The sequence below is a fragment of the Pipra filicauda genome, unplaced genomic scaffold, assembly GCF_003945595.2.
Source record: "Pipra filicauda isolate LSUMZ 115617 unplaced genomic scaffold, ASM394559v2 scaffold336_size1087642_pilon, whole genome shotgun sequence".
Classification (NCBI taxonomy): Eukaryota; Metazoa; Chordata; class Aves; order Passeriformes; family Pipridae; genus Pipra; species Pipra filicauda.
This window is the reverse complement of record NW_024104461.1, coordinates 568,410-589,187: the sequence shown is the minus strand read 5'-3', so window position 1 is coordinate 589,187 and position 20,778 is coordinate 568,410. Positions and strand designations below refer to the sequence as shown.

The following is a 20,778-nucleotide window of genomic DNA, read 5'->3' as shown; positions in this document are numbered from 1 at the left end:
AAATGATAAAAAATAAAAATAGACATTTTAAAATAGAAAATAATAGAATGAAATGAGATTGACATGAAATAATTTATTGAAATGTAATAAAATAATAGATGCGTAAGTTAAGAAATAAAATAAAAATTAAAGTAAAAATTAATTATATAAATAGAATGAAAGTAAATTTAAAAAGTAAAAATGAAATAAAAGCAAAACCAATTTTAAAAAGAAAAGTAAGGGAAGATAAAGTAAAATAAAGATAAGTAAGGATAAAGCAAACTAAACTAAACTAAAATAAAATAAAATAAGTATAATTTATTTTTAAAAATAATAATAAATAAAAGACATCAAAATAAAATTTAAAAATAATAAAAAATAAAATAATGAAAATTTATAAAAATCTAATAAATAATAAAGTAAAAAAAATTAAAAATAACAGAAGATAAACTAATAAATAATAATAAAAATTAAACAAAAATAAAATAAAAATAAATAAAATAATAAATTATAACAAAATAAGTAACATTTATTTTAAAATAAATAAAAGACACTAAAATAAAAATAAAAATGATAAAAAATTAATAAAACAAATAAAAATGAAGTAAAATAAAAAATAAATAATTAAATAAATGAGTAAAATAAATAATACAAATAAAATAAATAATAAAATAAAATAAAATAAAAATATCAAGAGATAAAATAATAAAAATAAAATAAATAAAATAATAAAATGTAATAAAATATAATAAAATATAATAAAATATAATAAAATGTAATAAAATAAAATAATAAAATAAAATACGGTAAAATAAAATGAGTAAAAGTTAATTTAAAAAATAAATCAAAGACATTAAAATAAATATTAAAAAATAAAATATTAAATAAAAAAATCAAATATTAGTAAAAATAAATGAAATAATAAAATATAATAAAATACATAAAATTTAAATAAAATAAAACATCAAATACAGCCGGACTCAGCCCGGCCGCAGCAGCGCCGCTGAGCTCCCTCCCCGCAGCCGGGGCAGGTGCCGGGGCCGCCTCTGGCTGCGGCCGGGGCGGGGGGGCGGGGGGGGCGGGCTGAGGCGTTTATAGCGCGATAACGCCCCGGAGAAGTTGCAAACGCCGGCGAGCGGCGGCGGGGACGGGCGAGGACGAAGCTCCGCGCGGAACCGCAGCCGCCCCGCACCGCCCGCCATGGGCAACGCGGCCGGGGGGCTGGAGGGGGGCGCGGCGGGGCGGGAGCCCCGCGATCACCGCCCGCAGCCCGGGCCCCCCCCCGCCGCCGCCGCCCCGCCGCCCCCCCGCCAGCCCATGCCCGGGGCCGCCGAGCTGGAGGAGAGGTTCGGCCGCGTCCTGGTGAGCGGGGACGGGGGTTCGGCGGGGAGACCCCCCCGGGGAGGGCGGAGGGGGTGCTGGGGGGGATCCGCGGTGGGGGTCCCGGACTTGCCACGGGGGACCGGCTGGAGGGGGTCCGGAGCTGCCGAGGGGGGTCTCTGAGCATCCCTGCCGGCACTGGCATCGTTAGCACCGGTATCACCGCCGTCATCATTCTAATTACCATATTTTTACTATTATTCCATTAATCACTTAATTTATTATTTAATTAGCATTCTTATTAATAGCGATGACTTCCCCCTCTGCTACCCCGTTCCCCCCGGGGACACTCAGCCCTGCCCCGGGATGAACCCCCAGCCGCTCCCGTCCCCCCCCCCGTTGCTCTCACGTTTGGAGGGGGGTCCCAGCCCCCCAAACTCTTGGGGTGACCCCGAGTCCCCGGACCCCGCGGAGGCTCCGCCATGGCGGGATCGGCGGCAGGGCCGGAGCGCCGCAGGCAGCCGGTGCTGCGGATGGCGGTGCTTCACTCACCTCTTCCTCCTCCTCCTCCTCCTCCTCCTCCTCTTCCCCGCAGCTGGGGAAGCCCCCCAGCATCGCTCCGGGCCTCCCGCGGGGGGTGGGAGCCGCGTTCCCATGGGATGGATGGATGGATGGATGGATGGATGGATGGATGGATGGACGGATGGATGGCAGCTCTTGGAACACGGGGCGCTGCGGGAGATCGGCTCCCGCCCGCTCCCTCCGTCCTTGAGCGGGGCCGGCCGGCCGTGACCTTCGCGCCGGGATGGCCGCGGGGAGCCGGTCACGCTCCACCCGCGTCCCTGCCCTCCCCAGAAATGCTCCGTGGAAAAAAAAAAAATCGCTGCTTTAATCCCCTGATCCCCCCGGGATCCCGGGAGATGGAGCCTGTTCGCCGATCCCGTGCCGGGAGCGGCCGCGGGCAATGAGCTCCCACGGATGCACCGGGACCGGCTCGGTGGGATCCCCCATCGCAGCCCCGGAGCACGAATTATTTGGAAGCTTTTAAACTCATGGCGTTTGGGGGATTATTTGGGGATGAGCATCTCAGCCAGAGCCTCTGGAGGTTCTCTGCCCCCAGCACGGGCTTGGGGGCGGTGATGGCAAAGGGCTCTGCCAGGCGGGACCCCGGGGGACCCCCGGAACCCCGAGGAGGGGGTTTGCCGTGGGACGCCCATTTTGGCGGGTGGCTGAGCAGGGTGGTGGCGCCTGTGATGGCTCCGAGTGTCACAGCAGTGGTGGCAGGAGGGGACAGGCAGCCGGGGAACCTCGGGGTGTTTCCGCTGCAGCCGCGAGGCCCCAGGAAGCGCCGATTTCCGCCGGGCTGGGTCCAGCAGGTTGGAAATCCTAAAAAAAATGGTCAGAAAAGGGAAAAACGCTGCTCCAGGCCCTCGGTGCCACCCTGTCTGCCTTCATCCCGAGGGAAAGCCCTTTCCCAGGAGCAGGGGGCACCCAGGGGGCTGCGGATGGGAACCGGGTGTCTTGTGAAACTGGTTGTCCCAATCCCGCTTCCTCCTTTCGCAGGGTCCCTTCCCCCTTCTCACAGCCCGGGGGGATGGGACGGGGGGTCCTTCTGCCCTCACCCACCACAAACAGGTTCCTTGACTCTGGATTCAACTTTTCCACCTCCTGAGCTGGTGAGATCAGTGATGGAGCAGAAGGTGATGAGTTGGGAATCTCCCGGTGGGACATGATCCAGATCTGACACATTGCCGTGGTTACAGTGATGCTTTGAGAGCTCAGTGCAAACCACTTTTGGGCCAGACATCCCGAACTAGGAGAGCTGTTGGGGCAAAGCCTTGGCATAAGAGCTAATGGGGGAGCCCAGGGGTTCCAAACTGCCATTGGGAAGGGGACGGATAAATCCACCACATGCCAAGAAATGAGGAATTTAGTTTTCCCAGAACTTTATTCCCCAAAAGTTGGCTCCTTCCCATCTGGGGCACTGTGGCAGATGTCACTTTGGCAGAGTGATGGGAGGGTTGTCCTGTGCCAAGTGGTTTGAGATGTGCCGAGGTAGCTTTTTGGGATGGAGCGGAGGAAGAGCATCTTTGCTGCTGGGATGGGGATGCTCAGATGCTCCTGCTTGGAGCAGTGAGGATTCTTCTCCCTTTGCACATCAAGAGGCAATACTGGGAATATAGAAGTGAAATTGCAAGTTGGGATGTGGTGGAGGGAAAGCCAAAATCATCTGGGAAAGCCAAAATCATTAGGCTGGAGCCTTGGGAATGGGGGCCGATGGGGACGGGGTCTGCTCTGTCCAGGAGCTTTCCCTGATCTGGGCTTTGCCGCCTCTTCTCCCAGGTCCTGGGGGAGCACATGGCACACGTCACCGCTGCAGATGTTTGCAGATGTTTGCAGATGTGCTCTTGGCCTCAGGGACGGGTCACCAGTGAGCCCTGGCCGAGTGTCGGCCTCGACTCAACCAGGAAACAAAGCTGGTGCTCGGCTTCCTGCTGGATCCACCCCCAGCCTGGTCCCAGCCCGGTGTCCAGGGCTGGCTGGGTGATGTGGAGCTGTGCTGGGGTGTCCCCAGGGGGGACATGTGCCCTGCGTGGGGAGGGAAGGGCTCTGTGAGCCGAGAGCCACTGAATCAGGGACTGGAGAGGGTGTTTGTCCTCATGCAGGACTCCCCCGTGTGAACCAGGAGGGCATCCCAGGGTGGGCAGGCAGGGATCCAGCAGGGATGAGGACATGGGGGCAGAATCAGGCTCCTCTCCCCAGCCTGTGCTACAGCAGCTTCCCAAAACAGAGCCAGAGCCGCAGGCGGCAGCGGCCGCCCCCTCAGCCACCCCCCCCCCGGCGGGACCGGCCGTCCTGGGGACCCGCCCGCTCCTCCTCCGGCCTGTCCCCGCCTGCCACGGGGAGGGGTTGGGACCTGCATGGATCCAGGGAGGCCCTGATGGGATGAGCTCACTCCGGGAGTGTCACCCAGCCTGGCTTGCCAGGGGAGCCCTGTGTGGGCTGATCCCAGGATCCTCTGAACCAGGATCCAGCCTGATGCCAGTGCTGAACCTCAGCAAGAGGCAGTCAAGGTCACTGGAGGGAACACCATGGGACAGCTGGCACTGCAGGGTTGGGCATGTCCCAAACCCCCTCGGGTGGGAGCATTGCGCTCCATGGCCACGAGGGATGGAGCATCCCAAGGCTGGAGCATCCCAAGGCTGGAGCATCTGAGGGATGGAGCATCCCAGAAGCCCCACACAGGGGTGGGATGAGGGTGCTGGGTGCCAGCTGGAGGGCGCTGGATGAGGGGAGGTACAATGTGGCTGCTGGGGGCAAGTCCCTGTGGCTTCTCCATCCTTGTCCCCCAAAGAGGAGGAGGAGGAGGACTGATTCCTTTGGCCTCCCAAACACCTGGAGATGTTTGTCCTTCCTGCAGCCAGAGCCCCTAAACCACCACCTGGGGTGAGTCCCTGCCCCATCCCCTTCCCTGTGGTGGGCAGGGTTGGTGCCTGGACTGGGATAACCTCCCGTACCATGTGCTGTCAAGGCTTTCCATCCCCTTTCCATGGATGCACATCCCCTTGTGCCACAGAAATGGTGCTCCCAGAGTTCAGCCTGGTTCTCAGGCAGCTCGTTGGAGTTTTGCAGCACAAACCCTCCCGTGGAAGATGCCGGAACGTTCTGTGCCGGGGTTTGGAGCAGAGCTCGGCTCAGCCCGGCTCCGCTCACGTGTGGAACAAAAAGAAGTGTCTGACACCCAAAATAGCTCCGTCCCCCACTGGCCAGGAAAGGAAAAGGTCGTTTTGTACCAGAAAATGATGTCGGTGCCGCTTCACCTCCCCCCAGTCTTGGTTTTATTGTCAGGCAAAGCCCGGCTCAACCCCACGGCCGGTGTCAGCTCCCAGCTGGCAACAACCCGGCACTGGGCACGGCTGGGATGGCACTGTGGGCTTGGCACCTGTGTCACAGCAGGGGACATTTGGGGCACCTACTGAGTGACATGGTGGGCTATGAGGCTGGGGGAGGCTGGGAAGCCCCACACGGGAGTGGGAGGAGGGTGTTGGGTGCCAGCTGGAGGGTGCTGGGTGAGGGGAGGTGGGACAAGTCCCTGTGGCCTCTCCATCCTTGTCCACCAAAGAGGAGGAGGAGAAGGAGGAGGAGGAGGAGGAGGAGGAGGAGGAGGACCGAGTCCTTCCTCTGACACCTCTGGAGTGCTGCTGCTCTGCCCCACATCACCCCATCAGCCAGCCCCACATCACCCCAGCACCCAGCCCCACACCTCCCACACCACCGGTCCCCCCTCCCCAGCAGGAAACGAGAACTGGTTTCTTTGTTTCTTTGTGCTGCTGCTGACGCTCCACAGGAGCCACTTCCTCCCCCCCAGCACCACATGCCCACCCGGGACGCAGCCACCACCCAGTTTGTACCCAAATTGTGCCACATCCTGCCACCCCTCCCAGCCCTGCCCTCGAGGAGGGGACTGCGGGGCCTGGTGGGCAGAGCCACCCCTGCAGGGACATCCCAGCATCCCCCTGCCCCCCCTGCACCCCTGTGGTGGGTCCTGTCCTCCTGGAGACACAGAGTCCTGGTTTGTTCAGGTCCCACACGTGGTGACTGGAAGAGCTGGTCCATGTGGCAGATGCCGAGGGGAGTGTCCCACAGAGGGTGCCACAGGTGCTGATGGAGCTCTAGGTGGGGTGTTTGGGTGCATGGTCCCTCTTGGCACAGCTCTGTCCCTTGGTCTGACCCTCCTGGAGGGCCTCACCCATCCCAAGGATGGTAGCTTGGGGACCACGAGGACAGGGCTGCCCTGCCATGGGGACATCCAGGTGCTGCTGTCACCTTGCCCATCCCAGGACCCACCTGGCTCCAGTGGCTTCACGGTGAGGCTATTTCTGACCCTGCACCCTAATTGTACCCCCTGCCCAGCTCCCCGTGTGAGCCATCCCCTGGCCAAATCCAGCTCCTCCCGCCCACATCTCCTGGTTTTGGCTCCTTGCGAAAGCAGCTCGACAGGTCCTCAGGGGAGGCGGTGCCGAGGTTCCCCTTCCTGCCGCCACCGTGGCACCTCCAGTCTTGGCCCTGCTCCTCTGTGGGCAACCCACCCCCTGGGAGATGCCTTTCCCCAGGGATGTGGTTGTTCCAGGGCTGCATGCACCCCACGTCCCCAGGGCTGGGGTTAAAGGTGACCTGGGGCCGGGCGGTGCCTCCCAGGCCAGCTGATCACCAAAAACTGGGTGTTTTGGCAAAATAAACCACCCGTGACCCGAGCTGAGCTCCAGCCTGGCCTGGGCCATGGTGGGACACCCCGGGGTGTCCTGCCGTGCCACCAGAGCACCCTGGAGGCGGGAGCTGCCCCGGGGCCTCCCGGAGCAGTTTTGGCAGCGCCTGGTGCTGCTCCGAGAGCGGAAACCACGTCACGTCCTGCCGGGGCGGCTGAGGGGGCTGTGGTTGTGCAACGGTGGCACGGAAGGACACCAGCCCCTGCCCTGACATCGTGGCTCTCAAGAAACACTGATTTCCCCAGCCGGGCCTGTCACGCACCCCTGGCTGTGGGACGGGGCGTGACTGTCACCCTCGAGCAGGGCCCGGCCTCCTGGGCCCCTCAGCTGTGTCACCAGCCCGTGTCCCCACCCCTCAGCCCGGGCACTTGGCGCACTCATGACATGGATGGACGGGGCCAATTCTTCCTCCTGTCCCCCACCTGCCTTCCCCTTGGCGACCCCCAGGTGGGGACATATCCATGGGATGCTCACATTGTGGGAATGGTGGTGTTCCCATCCTTCCACCAAAGTCCCCATGATTCTATCAGTGTCTCCATCCTGGGAATGGTGTTCTCATTGTCCCATCGGTGTCCCCATCGTCCCCCCAATGTCCCCATCATCCCATTGGTGTCCCCACTGTCCCACTACTGTCCCCATTGTCTCACCAGTGTCCCGATCTTCCCACTGGAATCCTCGTGTCCCACCAGTGTCCCCATTCTCCCATGAGTGTCCCCCTCCTTCCACCAGTGTTCCCATGTTCCACAGGTGTCCCCATTGTCCCACCAGTGTCCTCATCCTCCCACCAATGTTCCCATTGTCCCACCACTGTCCCCATCATCTCACCGCTGTCCCCATCTTCCCACTGGAATCCTTAAGTCCTACCAGTGTCCCCATTGTCCCACTGCTGTCCCCATCCTCCCACTGGTGTCCCCATTGTCCCACTGGTGTCCCCATCCTCCCACTGCTGAGCAAGGACAGCCGGTGCTGGGTGAGCAGTGGGTGCTGCAGCCCTGGGGGGTGTTTTTGGGGTGACCCCCCAATGCTGCCACCCTTCACCCCACAGAATTCCATGAACCTGCCCCCAGACAAGATGAAACTGCTCAACCAGTACGACAACGAGAAGAAGTGGGAGCTGATCTGTGACCAGGTGAGGTCTGGGCTCCCTGTCCCCAAGTGCCACTCGTGGCACCCAGCTGTGCCCAGCGCTGCCACCCACCTCGTTAGTGGCAGGGCACCTCGTTAACCTCATTAAGCATTGGTGGAGCGCAGGGCTGGGGACAGGGACACGGTGGCTGCTGTGCAGGTCCCCGTGCCCTGGCAGGTGGCCCAGTTTCAGCCTCTCCCTGGGGTTTGTAGGAGCGTTTCCAGGTGAAAAACCCTCCGTCCGCCTACATCCAGAAGCTGAAGAGCTACTTGGACACGGGTGGTGTCAGCAGGAAGGTGAGGGGTCCCCCCTGCACCCAACCCCCTGGTCCCCGTCCCACACTGGGCACAGGGACAGTGCCAATGGTTGTCCCCATCCCACAGTTCAAGAGGCGAGTGCAGGAGTCCACGCAGGTGCTCAGGGAGCTGGAGATTTCCTTGAGGACCAACTACATTGGGTAAGGATGGGGTGTCATTGTCACCCAGCGCTGCCACCGTCCCTGGGATGGGGATGGACACGCTGCTGGCTCTGGATGGGTGGTGACAGCAGGATGTGGAGGCTCGTGGCCTCATCCTGTCCCCCTGGAGGGGCTCTGATGGGAGGCTGGGGGTGCTGTAGGACCTGAACCCCGTGTTGGCTGTGGTACCCCCTGAGTGCCAGGAGGGACCCTGCTCCCACCCAGGGTGTCCCGACCCCTTGTGGGGTGGTGGGTGCCCATGGTCCCTGGGGCCAGGCTGTTCTGTCCTGGCAGCAGTGGCAGTGGTGGCAGTGGTGGCAACAGAGCCCTCGGGCTGTGCCCCCCACACATCAGGAGTGGGGTTCCCCATGGCACTCACCTGCCTCGGAGAGCTGCCAGCTCATGGTGCCACCTCATGTCCCCAGCGTGTCCCACCCTCGCTGGGGACCTCTGACCAGGGGCTGGCTCTGCTGAGGGTCTGGGGGCAGGGGAAGGGAGGATGAGGGGGGTTGGTGGAGCACACTAACTCTCTGCACCCTCCAGCTGGGTCCAGGAGTTCCTCAACGAGGAGAACAAGGGGCTGGACGTGCTGCTGCAGTACCTCGCCTTCGCCCAGTGCTCCGTCGCGTACGTGCCCCCTGGGTGTCCTGTCCCCAAGGCTGGGATCAGCCTCCCCTGGGGCTCAGTGGGGCTGGGGGGTCCCTGGGGATGCCCTCCCCTGTCATCAGAGTGATGGAGCTCCAGATGCTCCATGACTGGGGTTGAGCAGGGCACACCCAACATCCCTGGGGACTCCAGAGGGGCATCTGCCCACGCTGGGGTGCCACATCTCACCCGTCCCCGTGTCCCCACGGGCCGCCAGGTATGACATGGAGAGCGCAGAGAACAGCAGCCCCGGCTCCGACAAGGGCAAGGAGCAGTCGCTGGAGGACCTGAACAAAAGCACCTCCTCGTCCCCCACCCAGGGCTCCTCCAAACCGCGGCCCCTCACTGTAAGGTAACGTGTGGTCCCGTCCCCAACTGTGCCCTGTCCCTGTGCCGTGTCCCCCCCGCTCCCCGCCTCGCTGCACCCCCCCCCCCGCCCCGGCCGCGCCGTGCTTGGAGAGGGGCCCGGCAGGGAGACGCAGGCCCGGCCCCAAAAATGGGTCTCCATAATAGGCCCGGTGCTAAAAGTGGGTCCCCAGTGCTGGTTTGGGGGGACAAAGCTCTCAAGGGCTGAGCCCTGCCTGGAGCTGGGCTGGATCTGTGCCCCCCACTGCGACCCTCATGGGATGCTCTGGGTAAAACCCAGGAATAAGCAAAAATTGGAGGTACTGGAGGTTTTGAGGGGAGCAAATCGTACCCCGCTGGTTTAAAGCCGGGTCGGAGGAACGGGCCTGTGTCCCCCCAAGCCGGTGCCAGTGGTTGGTGGCTCTCGCTTGGCGCCGCTCGCCCGCAGCCCCGTCTAACCCCGCTCTTCTCTTGCACGCTGCCGGGGACGCGCTGACGGTAGGTGACGGTGACGGGGCACCGGAGGGACGGGTCACCCCACGGGACCCCGCTGCTGGTCACCGGTATCGGGGACAGGGCCTACGGGGCATCCCCGGTGGGCGGGGGGGGGGGGTCCCGGGGACACCCCACCGCGGTCACCCCAGGAGCTGTAACGCGGCACCCCGGGGAGCGCGGGGGTCCCTCGCAGTCTGGAGCAGCTCCGGAGGAGGCGGGGTGTCCCTGCCAGCCCCAGGGACAGGTCAGGAGGGGACGTGGCACCCGCAGGGGGGTCCCGTCCTTTGTCCCCTACCCCCGTGTCCCCGAGCGCGGGTGCCCCCGGGGCGGCGCGGGAGCCCCGTTTCTCCCTCCTGTCCTGCAGGCTCTAACGCGCCTCCAGCTGCTGCCTCTCGAACCAGCACATCCACACCCTCCTCCGCCACGTCCGCCCCAGCGCCCCCTGCGGTGCCCCGGGCAGCGATGGGGACAGTGCCCCCAGGTCACCCGGCAGCTCCTGCCCGCCCCGGTGAGCCTCCGAGACCACCCGTGCGCACGAGGGGGCCCCAAAACCCACCCCACGGCCATCGCCCCGTCACCCCACCGCCCCGAGGGCTTCTAGACGGGCACGGGACACGGGGCTTTCTCCCGCGGGTGTTTCTCTCCCTGGTGTCCCCCCGCCCCCCCGCTGCCACCCCCCGAGCGCTGCCCCCTCCCCGCTTTGCGCTGCGCCCCCGGCCCCCCCGGCCCGCGCTCAGCCGCGCTCTCCCCGCCCAGGCTGAACCCCTCGCACAGCAGGAAGACGCTGCGCAACTCCCGCCTCGTCAGCCAGAAGGACGATGTCCACGTCTGCATCATGTGCCTCCGCGCCATCATGAACTACCAGGTGGGAGTGGGCGGGATCCGCGGGCATCCCGAAAAATCCCCAGCCCCCGCGGTGCCGGCGTCGGGGTGGGACCGGTTCTCCATCCCCCTGCTCCGAGATGTCCTCACTCAGCCTCCTTTCTGGTGGGCACCTGGCATGGGGGTGGCCCAAGGTCTCAGAGTGTCCTCGGGGTGGGGGCAGGAGGACACCGACCCCATTAATGCTCCTTTTTGCCCCCCAAGTCTGGCTTCAGCCTGGTGATGAACCACCCAGCCTGTGTCAACGAGATCACCCTGAGCCTCAACAACAAGAGCGCCAGGTAGGACCTGCCCCCTGTCCCTGTCCCCCTGTCCCCTCGCCCGCCCCACGGCCCTGACCCCCTCACACTCCATGTCTCCACAGGACCAAGGCCCTGGTGCTGGAGCTCCTGGCCGCTGTTTGCCTCGTCCGAGGTGGCCACGACATCATCCTGGCTGCCTTCGACAACTTCAAGGAGGTGAGTCCCCAGCAGGGACACCGGTCCCCACAGGGACAGCCCTGCTCTGGCTGGGTTCCTGCCTCAGTGTCCCCGTGTGTGGCAGAGCCCTGCCCCATCCTGACCACACCCATCCATGACTCACCTGGGGATGCTCCAGCTGTTGGGCTTAATGTCCCCACGCCAGCGTGTCCCAGGGCCAGGTCCCATCAGGGTTGGGATGGTGCCACTGGTGGGTGCCTGGTGCTCTGCCACCCCTCTGGGCACCCCCAGCCGTGTCCCCCTGGCCCTCAGCCCCCTGCTCCCCCCCAGGTGTGCGGGGAGAAGAACCGCTTTGAGAAGCTGATGGAGTATTTCCGAAACGAGGACACCAACATCGACTTCATGGTGAGCGGCTCATGGGGCCGGTGCTCTGCTGTCCCCAGGCCATCATGTCCCCAAGGGCTGCTGAGCCACCACAGTGTCCTGGGGGTGCCCTCTCCCAAGGGCTGCCAGGCTGTCGTGCTGTCCCCAAGCCACCGTGTCCCCAAGAGCTGCTGAGCCTCTGTGCTGTCCCCAGGCCTTCAGGTCCCAAAAAGCTTCTAAGGTGCCACACTGGCCCCAGAGCATCGTGTCCCCAAGGGCTGCTGAGCCACCCAACTGTCCCCAGGCCATCATATCCCAAGGGCTGCTGAGCCCCAGGTCATCATGTCCCCAAGGCCACTGCACTGTCCCCAGGCCATTAGGTCCACAAGGGCTTCTAAACCACCACACTGTCCCCAGGCCATCGTATCCCAAGGGCTGCTGAGCCACCGTGCTATCCCCAGGCCTTCATGTCCCCAAGGGTTCTAAACCACCAGACTGTCCTGGACCTTTATGTTCCTGAGGACACCACGCTGTACCCATGCCATAATAGCCCCAAGGCCACCATGCTGTCCCCAGGCCCTCATGTCCCCAAGGCCACCGTGCTGTCCCTAAGCCATCGTGCCCCCAAGGGCTGCTGAGCCACTGGTCCTTCCCCACATCCCTGGGGATGTGAAGCCACCATGCCCTCCCCAGGGTCACCTTGTCCCCGAGGGCCACCCCCCCATGTGCTGCCTGGGGCACTGTGTCCCCAGGGGCTGCGGTGCCACCCCCGTGCCGTGTCCCCGCAGGTGGCCTGCATGCAGTTCATCAACATCGTGGTGCACTCGGTGGAGAACATGAACTTCCGCGTGTTCCTGCAGTACGAGTTCACCCACCTGGGGCTGGACCAGTACCTGGAGGTGGGTGATCCCGAGGGCTGGGGGTGCTGGGGGGGGACACACCACCGTCCCTGACCGTGCCCCGGCTGTCCCGCGGCAGAGCCTGCGCCTCACCGAGAGCGACAAGCTGCAGGTACAGATCCAAGCCTACCTGGACAACGTCTTCGACGTGGGGGCCATGCTGGAGGACTCGGAGACCAAGACGGCGGTGCTGGAGCACATGGAGGAGCTGCAGGAGCTCGTCAGCCAGGTGGGCCGCGGGCGCGTGGGCAGGAGCCGCTGACGCAGAGCCCCGAGGGAGGGACGGGGACGGGGCTGAGCCGGCGGCGCCTCGTCCCCCACAGCTGACGGAGAAGCTGCAGGATGCAGAGAACGACTCCATGGCCAAGATAGCGGAGCTGGAGAAGCAGCTGAGCCAGGCACGGCGGGAGCTGGAGGTGCTGCGGGTGAGCACCCACGGGCGCCGCGGCGCCGGAGGGAGGGCTGTGGGTTTGAGGTTTGAGTGGGACACTGGTGACACTGGTCCTGGGGGTTGTCACCTCTCCAGGAGCAGCTGAGCCCCCCGCGGCCGCCCAGCCCGCCGTCCCCGCGGCCACAGGAGTGCTACCGACTGGCGCTGGAGCGGCGGCTGGCGGAGCTGGAGGAGAAGGGGCTGGTGCAGATCCTGCGTGGGCCCGACGGGGACGTCGCCATCGAGATCGTCCCCGTTGTCATAGAAACGCCGGCAGCCCCCGTGGTTGCTGGAGAGGCCACCGCCACTGTCACCACCGTCACCACCGCCACCTGCACAGGTACCACGGGTGCGAGGGGGTGAACCCTTCCGGGCGGGGACAGCAGGCACAGAGGAGGGGTGGCAGCGTGTCTCTGGGCAGAGGAGCTGGGGCAGGGGCGTGGGGACGTGCCCAGGGAGGCAGAGTCCATCGGTGGCAGAGGGGACGTGGCGGTGGCACCGTGCCCTGCCGTGTCACCGTCTCACCCACCTCTTCTTTCCCTTGCAGATGCTCCGGCTCTGGCTCCAGCCCCACCTCCACCACCAGCCCCTGCTGCCCCTCCGCCCCCACCCCCACCCCCTCCACCCCCCCCACCATTGCCGGGGGCTGAGCACGTCCCCCCCCCACCCCCCGCCCCCCCTCTGCCCACAGCCACCATCCCCCCCCCAGCCCCTCCACTCCCGGGTGCCCAAGTGCCACCACCCCCCCCACCGCTCCCAGGGGGGCTGGAGGGCCCTGTCCCCCCCCCTCCACCACCCCCACCCCTCGGGGGGGAGCTCCCAGCTGGGCCTGGTGCCCCCCAAACTGCCAACGGTTCAGGTGAGTGTGGCCCAGGGATACTGGGGACGCCCCCCAGGCGAGGTCTGGGGGCACCCAGGGGTGGTTTTTTGACTCCCCCACCCTGTGACGTGTCCCCCTTGCCCGTGACCCCGCAGTGAAGGTGAAGAAGCCCATCCAGACCAAGTTCCGCATGCCCGTCTTCAACTGGGTGGCCCTGAAGCCGAGCCAGATCGACGGCACCGTGTTCACCGAGCTCAACGACGAGAAGGTGCTGCAGGTGAGGACAGGAGGGGGCTGGGGGGCCAGAGGGACTGGGGGGGCCGGGCACAGGGGGTCTGGGTGGGTCAGAGCTGCAGTCCATGCTGAGGTTGCCCCTGCACCCACCCTGCACCCACCCGCAGTGTCACAGGGCTGCTGGAGGAGCTGGAGGTTGGAGGAGCTCCTTGGCACCACGGAGAGGGACAACACAGGGGCTGGCATCCTTCTCCTGTCACCCCATCCTTGTCTCTTTGCTCCATCCTCATCCTCACACCCTGTCCTTTTCTTCTTCCTCATCTCCATCCTCTGGTCCCCCGTGCCCTCCTTACCCCCTCCCTGTCCCCTTGCCTGTTCCCTCTGCTTGTTCCCTTGTCCCATCCTCATCCCCTTGTTTCATCTTCATCCTCTCACTCCTCTTTCCCTTATCATGGTTCTCTGACCCCGTCCCCATCCCAGATGCCCCGTGCCACCTCCCTGCCGTGCCCTCAGCCCTGTGTCCCCGCAGGAGCTGGACATGAGTGACTTCGAGGAGCAGTTCAAGACCAAGGCGCAGGGCCCTGCCTTGGACATCAGTGCCCTCAAGGCCAAGGCCACCCAGAAGGCCCCCAGCAAGGTGACCCTCATGGAGTCCAACCGGGCCAAGAACTTGGCCATCACCCTGCGCAAGGGCGGCCGCAGCGTCCAGGACATCTGCACTGCCATCGAGACGTGAGTGTCCCCTGAGAGGGGGGACAAGGGCGGGCACAGCCTGGCTGGAATGAGCGGTTGGGATGGTGTGGGGTGTGCTGGGATGCAGGGACCAGATACGGAGGGATGGAGGGATGCAGGGACCAGACATGGGGACAGAGGGATGCAGAAACAAGAGATGAAAGGATGTAGGGACAAGACACGGAGGGATTCAGGGATGTAGAAACCAGATACGAGAGGGAGGGACACAGGGACAGAGATGAAGGGATGTGGGGACCAGCTGTGGGGGCAGAGGGAAGATGGGACCAGCTGTGGGTGGCAGGGGGGTTGAGGTCCGAGGTGTCCCACCCCTCACAGGTACGACCAGCAAGCCCTGAGCCTCGACTTCCTGGAGCTGCTGCTGCGCTTCCTGCCCACCGAGTACGAGCGGACGCTGATCGGGAAGTTCGAGCGGGAGCAGCAGCCGCCGGAGGAGCTGTCGGACGAGGACCAGTTCATGATCCGCTTCAGCAAGATCCCGCGCCTGGCCGAGCGCATGAACGTCATGATCTTCCTGGGCAACTTCAGCGACACGGCCCAGCTGCTCATGCCCGTGGGTGCTGGGCACGGGCGGGCTGGGGGCTGGGAAGGGCTGGGGGCCTCCTGCAGCCACCTCATGTGCTCCCCTCCCTCCCTCCCACAGCAACTCAACGCCATCATCGCCGCCTCCATGTCCCTCAAGTCCTCCAGCAAACTGCGCCACATCCTCGAGGTGAGAGCTTTGGGGTGCATGTAGGGTGCTGGCACGGTCCCTGTTGGCTCTGTGCCCCCCTCCCCCAGGGTGCCCTGTCCACCCCAGGCTGTGTCCCTGAGCCGTTGTGTCCCTGCAGATCGTCCTGGCCTTCGGGAATTACATGAACAGCAGCAAGCGGGGAGCAGCCTACGGCTTCCGCCTGCAGAGCCTCGACGCGGTAGGGCCGGCGTGGGGCTGCTCGGGGGCACCGGCACTGCCAGGGACCAGCCCCGGGCACAGGGGGACACAGGGACCAGCTGGAGGGATGAAGGGACGTGGGATTCAGTTGTGGGGATGGAGGGATGGAAGGGTCACCTATAGGGTTTGGAGAGGCATGGGGAGCAGCTATAGGGATGCAGGGAACAGCTGTGGGAATGGAGGGATGAAGAGACCATCTAAAGGGTTGGAGAGGCAAGAGGGGGGCAGTTAAAGGGATGAAGATACTCGGGAACTGGCTGTGGGGTTGGAAGGATGGAGAACAGATCTGGAGAGGTGAAGGGATTCAAGGACCATCTGTGGGGATGAAGGAAGATGGGAAGCAGCCATGGGGATGGAGAGAGGAAGGCCACATGTGAACATAGAGGGGATGTAGGGATGAAGACTCAGTCATGGGGATAGAGGGGTGCAGAATGAGCTGTGGGGTTGGAGGGATGCAGACCCAGCCATGGGGATGGAGGAAGATGGGAATCAGCCACGGGGATGGAGGGACGCAGACCTGGTGGTGGGGATGGAGGGGTGCAGACTCAGCCATGAGGATGGAGGGATGGAGGGATGGAGGGATGGAGGGATGCAGATCCAGCCATAGGGATGGAGGGATGAAGATCCAGCCATAGGGATGGAGGGATGAAGAATGAGCATGGGCGTGGTGGGATACAGACCTGGCCGTGGGGATGGAGGGATGCAGACCCAGCCACAGTAATGAAGGGCCAGCAGAGCCTGCCCTGGGCAGGGTGAAGGGCTGGTTGAGGAGGGTCGGGGCTGACCCAGCTCTCCCCCAGCTCCTGGAGATGAAGTCCACGGACCGCAAGCAGACGCTGCTGCACTACCTGGTGCGGGTGATCACGGAGAAGTACCCGGAGCTCACGGGCTTCCACACCGAGCTGCACTTCCTCGACAAGGCGGGCACAGGTAGTGCCCACGGGCTCTGGGCTGGGGGTTGTGGCAGCCCCTGGTGCTCCCAGCCTGCCCTGACCCCGCGCTCTCCCCCCTCAGTGTCCCTGGACGGGGTCCTGCAGGACGTGCGGAGCCTCCAGCAGGGCATGGAGCTGACCCGCAGGGAGTTCCTGCGCCAGGACGACAGCCCCGTGCTCAAGGACTTCCTCAAGGTCAACTCAGAGGTGATGGAGAAGCTGCAGGCTGACAGCAAAACTGCCAAGGTGGGTGCTGGGGTGCTGGGAGGGGGGCAGAGGATAGGATTGTGTCCCCCATTCCTACATGGGAACATCCCGGGGTGCTCCCACCTCTGGCCCACGGGAGAGGCTCCTGGTTGGGATGTGGCTCCAGCAGGACAGCTGGGAGGGATATGGAGTGGGATGGTGAGGTGGGAGAGGCTGGAAGGAGGAGGTGGGTGTTGGGTGCTGCTGCCCGGCCCCTCAAGGGGTGTCTGTGCCCACAGGAGGCCTATGAGTCGGCTGTGGAGTATTTTGGGGAGAACCCCAAGACCAGTCCCCCCACCACCTTCTTCCCCATGTTCATGCGCTTCATCAGAGCCTACAAGGTAGGAGAGGGCAGGGGGTGTCCTGTTTCTGAGGGTTGGGAGCAAATTTGGGGGGTCTGACCTCACTTGGGACAACCAGCAGAAGCCACAGGCGAGACTGGGGCTCATGGGGCTGGGAGACCCTGGGGCTTGGGAACAGCCTTTGGGATGGTCAGAGATGCTGGAGCTGGATTGGGGTGAGCTGGGAGCTTTGTGGGGGGCTGCAGTCCTGCAGCAGGACCCCCCTGGCTCAGCACACCCTTCCTACCCCTCTCCCAAGAAAGCAGAGCAGGACATTGAGCTGTGGAAGAAACAAGAGGCCGCGGCCAAGGAGGCAGAAAACAGCCCCACCGAGCAGCAGCCGGAGGTGAAGGAGCTCCCGTGTCCTGGGGGGGTCCCAGCTCCAGCCCCGAGTGGGCTGCCTGGTGGGGAGGGACTAAACCGGCCCTGGGGAGGGAGAGTTGGGCGGGAGGTGAAGGTGAGGGCACCCCAGGTCTGTTGGGGGGTGGGGGGTGGCCATGCCTCTCACCCACACTGTCCCTCCCCAGCTGCCCATCCAGAAGGCCAAGCGGCAGCAGATGGACATGATCGCTGAGCTCAAGAAGAAGCAGATGGTGAAGGAGCCTCTCATCTACGAAGGCAAAGATGGGGCCATCGAGGACATAATTTCAGGTGAGAGATGATTTCACTTGAGGGGCCGAGTGTCCCTCCCACCTCAGACCCAGCACTCGGTGCCAGCAGAAGCCCCTCGGTCTGGGGGCTGCAGGGGCTCTCACAGGGGCTGGAGGGTCACCAAGCCCCACTGCAGGGATCAAACCCATCTGCAGCACCTTCCCATGCCACGCGGCCAAGCTCTCCCTGCCCTGTCTCATAGATCTTCCTTCTATTCTGCTTCTTCCTCTTCTCTCCTCTCTCCTGCTCCTCCTCCTCCTCCTCCTCGCTGTCTCTGGATCGCTCTGCTCAGCTCTGAAAACTGTCCCTTTCACGGCCCGGACGGGCAAACGCTCGTCCCGGCTCTTCTGCGACGTGAGTTACAACGAGGAGAGCCCTCTGTAGGTAACGTGGGGCAGGGGCTCGGCGCGGGGGGCCGGGGGCTGCCGGGCTGTCCCACCCACCGGGGCTTCTCCCCACTCTGCACTCAATCCCGGGGGCACCCCGGCATCAGCCCCCCCGATACGGGCACTGACAGCCGAGGGTTGGGGTCCCACGGGCTGGTTGGTTGTAGCTGCTGCTCCTCCTGTCACTGGATGTGGCTCTTGGCTCCTTCTGAGCGTTCTTGTACCCAGACGGGCAAATCCCGGGCAGAGAGACGCGACAAGGGGGAAGGAGAGGTTTAGGCTGAATGTTGGGAAGGAATTCTCCCCTGGGAGGGTGGGGAGGCCCTGGCACAGGTTGCCCAGAGAAGCTGTGGCTGCCCCAGCCCTGGAAGTGTCCAAGGCCAGGTTGGACGGGGCTTGGAGCAACCTGGGCTGGTGGAAGGTGTCCCTGCCCATGGCAGGAGGTGGGACTGGATGAGTTTTAATGTCCCTTCCAACCCAAACCACTCCGTGATTCCGTGATTCCGTGATTCCGTGATTCCGTGATGGGTGGTGGGTTCCCACCCCCGCCGGGGGTGCAGCGAAGCTGAGCCGGTCCCTGCCCTTCCCCACGGTGCAGATCTGCGGAACAACCCGTACCGGCGGGGGGACAAGGGCCGCGGCAGCGCCAAGAAGCGGCCGGCGGGGCAGGGCCTGCAGGCCACGCCGGACATCGCGCTGTGACCGGCGCCGGCCCTGCAGCTCCAGGACCGGGGCAGGACCATCCTCCCGACGCAGAGGGGACCGCAGGATGCCACCCCACTGTCCCGGGGCTCCGCGGGGCGGGGGGACAGTGCCCGCTCCGAGCTGCTCCACCCGCTTCCTGTGCCAGCTCCCCCTGCCCGCCCCGGGCTCTGGCGCAGGGACCCCCCCGTGCTTGCTTGGCGATGCCCCTGAGCTCCTCTCCCCCAGGCTGGCAGGGCTGGGGGACCCTCCTGGGTACGGGCAGGGAGGGGGGAGCACAGAAAGGGCTCCAGCTTGTCCTGGAAGGCAAAGAGGGGCTGCCCCGTCCCTGCCCCGTCCCTGCTCCATCGCCCGCCCGCCGCGGGACCGGCCCCGCACTGGTGTGTCCCACTCCTCAGCTTGCTGGTGCCTTGGATTCCCGCTGCGGGAGGGGAGTGGGTGTCACCCGGGACCCGGCGGTCCCCGCACATCTCCCGCACCTCCCCCGGCCCCGCAGAGCCCCCTGAGAGCCGCGTCCTCCTCCTCTGCTGCAGAGCTCCCACCCCGGGCCCCTCCCGTCCCCCGGGGCCCGGCAGCGGTGCTATTTTAACAGGGATTTTCTAAGTCTTCCTTCAAATTCCTCTGCGCTGCGGGAGCAGGGAATGCAACACCCACATGCGGGGTGTCCCCAGGATCCCGAGGCTGTGCCGAGCAGCAGTTCCCAGGATCCCGAGGCCGGGCTGTTCCTCGCCGCAGGGGAGGCTCCGGGGCTGCGACAATCAGCAGCGGGGACAATCTCTGCGAGGTGCTGATACCTCCGCCCGCCTGCACGCCCCCAAATCCGCCTCCGCTGTTGGGGCTGGAGCCTCTGGGATCCCCCGTGACCGTCAGCCCGGGGGGCAGGAGCCGCTCCCTGTGCCGGGCAGCCTCCAGCAAACGCGATCCCAAAGGCTGCGGGGTCGCTGCCGCCGCCAGAGAGGCCCGAGAGCTGCACGAGCCTCCCGGTACCGCGCCGGACCCGACCCCTCGACCCCTCGATCCCTCCTCCCCCGCCCCGCTGCCGCCGAGTGACCCCCAGCCCCGCACTGTGGCAATTAAACCCCTCAGTGCGTTCACTTCGTTACACGGCCGCCGCAGCCGGGATGCGGCTGCACCTCCCTCCTCCTGCCCCTGCTCCTGCCCCTGCTCCTGCCCCTGCTCCTGCCCCTGCTCCTGCCCCTCCTCGCCAGTCCCGGCTTTAGCCCAGCTCAGCCCAGAGCAGCCGCTGCTCCCCGCTGTATTTAAGCTGCTTCAGCGCCGGCTCCGCGTCACCCGGGGAGGGGTGGGGAATGAATGTGTAACTTATAAATGCCTTTAAGCCAGAAATGTAAACCATTAACTGCTCATTTGTATACATTATTTTTATATACTGAAGGCCTGTTTAATTCTAAAGCAGAACTGGTAATAAAACGTCTCAGAGGATAATAAAGGACTTTGTCGGGGAGAAGGTTGGTTTGCAGGGAGGGGGGGATGCTGTGAAGGAGGGAGGGAGGGAGGAGAGGATGGAGAGAAGGAGGGAAGGAAGGACCAAGGTCCAGAACAAAGCCCAACACGGGCTGTTCTACCCTGGGCTGGGCTGTCCTTGGAGCCGAGAGGGGGATGGATGGTGCTTCCCTAAGCTGAGCTGTACCTTTCCAGAGAAGTCTAAGCCCTCCCCTCCACTCTGCCCTCATGGGATCCCACTTGGACCACTGTGTCCAACTCTGGGGTCCTCAGGAAACAAAGGACCTGTTGGATCAAGTCCAGAGAAAGTCATGGAGATGCTCCAAGGGCTGCAGCCCCTCTGCTCTGGAGCCAGGCTGGGAGAGCTGCGGGGGTTCACCTGGAGAAGAGAAGGGAGAAGGCTCTGGGGAGACCTGAGAGCCCCTTCCAGGGCCTAAAGAGGGTTTATAAAAACAGCCTGGACCTGCTGCACCTCCCAGGAGACCGAGCAGCTCCTGGTGCAGCAAATCCCCTGGAACAGGACAGAGGGAGGGAAAGGGACTGTCTTTTTGGAAGGAGATATGTCAGGATATGCAGCGAAGCCTGTGCTTAGATCCACCAGAGTTACTGCTGCCTCTTCATCCCCAGAAATCACAGAATATCCTGAGCTGGAAGGGACCCACAAGGATCATGGATTCCAACTCCTGGCTCTGCCCAG

General features: G+C 62.2%; 1 protein-coding gene and 1 long non-coding RNA gene across 4 annotated transcripts; one reads left to right on the top strand and one right to left on the bottom strand.

Moving 5' to 3' along the window:
- Nucleotides 1-1,142: 1,142 nt before the first annotated feature.
- FMNL1 (formin like 1) lies at nt 1,143-20,067 on the top strand. 3 transcript variants are annotated; one of them, XM_039384024.1, is made up of 28 exons: nt 1,144-1,341; nt 7,612-7,695; nt 7,905-7,988; nt 8,076-8,149; nt 8,693-8,776; nt 9,012-9,146; nt 10,017-10,142; nt 10,391-10,499; nt 10,721-10,797; nt 10,881-10,974; nt 11,266-11,340; nt 12,087-12,197; nt 12,277-12,426; nt 12,521-12,622; nt 12,724-12,967; nt 13,175-13,486; nt 13,603-13,724; nt 14,211-14,413; nt 14,750-14,984; nt 15,075-15,143; nt 15,262-15,342; nt 16,163-16,292; nt 16,377-16,540; nt 16,780-16,881; nt 17,141-17,227; nt 17,409-17,532; nt 17,825-17,916; nt 18,517-20,067. In XM_039384024.1, the coding sequence occupies exons 1-27, from the start codon at nt 1,180-1,182 to the stop codon at nt 17,914-17,916; spliced, it is 3,432 nt and encodes a 1,143-aa protein (XP_039239958.1). In that variant the 5' UTR covers nt 1,144-1,179; the 3' UTR covers nt 18,517-20,067. The 3 variants fall into 3 exon arrangements, with proteins under 3 accessions (XP_027567749.2, XP_039239958.1, XP_027567750.2); XM_027711949.2 differs by lacking the exon at nt 10,017-10,142 and having other exon boundaries at nt 1,145-1,341; XM_027711948.2 differs by lacking the exons at nt 10,017-10,142; nt 17,825-17,916 and having other exon boundaries at nt 1,143-1,341.
- On the bottom strand, nt 3,229-13,104 carry LOC120323752. The gene is made up of 2 exons (XR_005564566.1): nt 12,328-13,104; nt 3,229-3,470 (listed from the first exon to the last, which is right to left on the bottom strand). It is a non-coding gene; the product is annotated as an uncharacterized LOC120323752 (long non-coding RNA).
- Nucleotides 20,068-20,778: the final 711 nt, after the last annotated feature.

Coding starts and splice junctions, on each gene's coding strand:
- FMNL1 (XM_039384024.1), top strand. CDS start 1,180: ATGGGCAACGCGGCCGGGGGGCTGGAGGGGGGCGCGGCGGGGCGGGAG. Junction 8,150..8,692: donor TTGAGGACCAACTACATTGG/GTAAGGATGGGG, acceptor TGCACCCTCCAG/CTGGGTCCAGGAGTTCCTCA. Junction 16,882..17,140: donor GCTTCATCAGAGCCTACAAG/GTAGGAGAGGGC, acceptor CCCTCTCCCAAG/AAAGCAGAGCAGGACATTGA.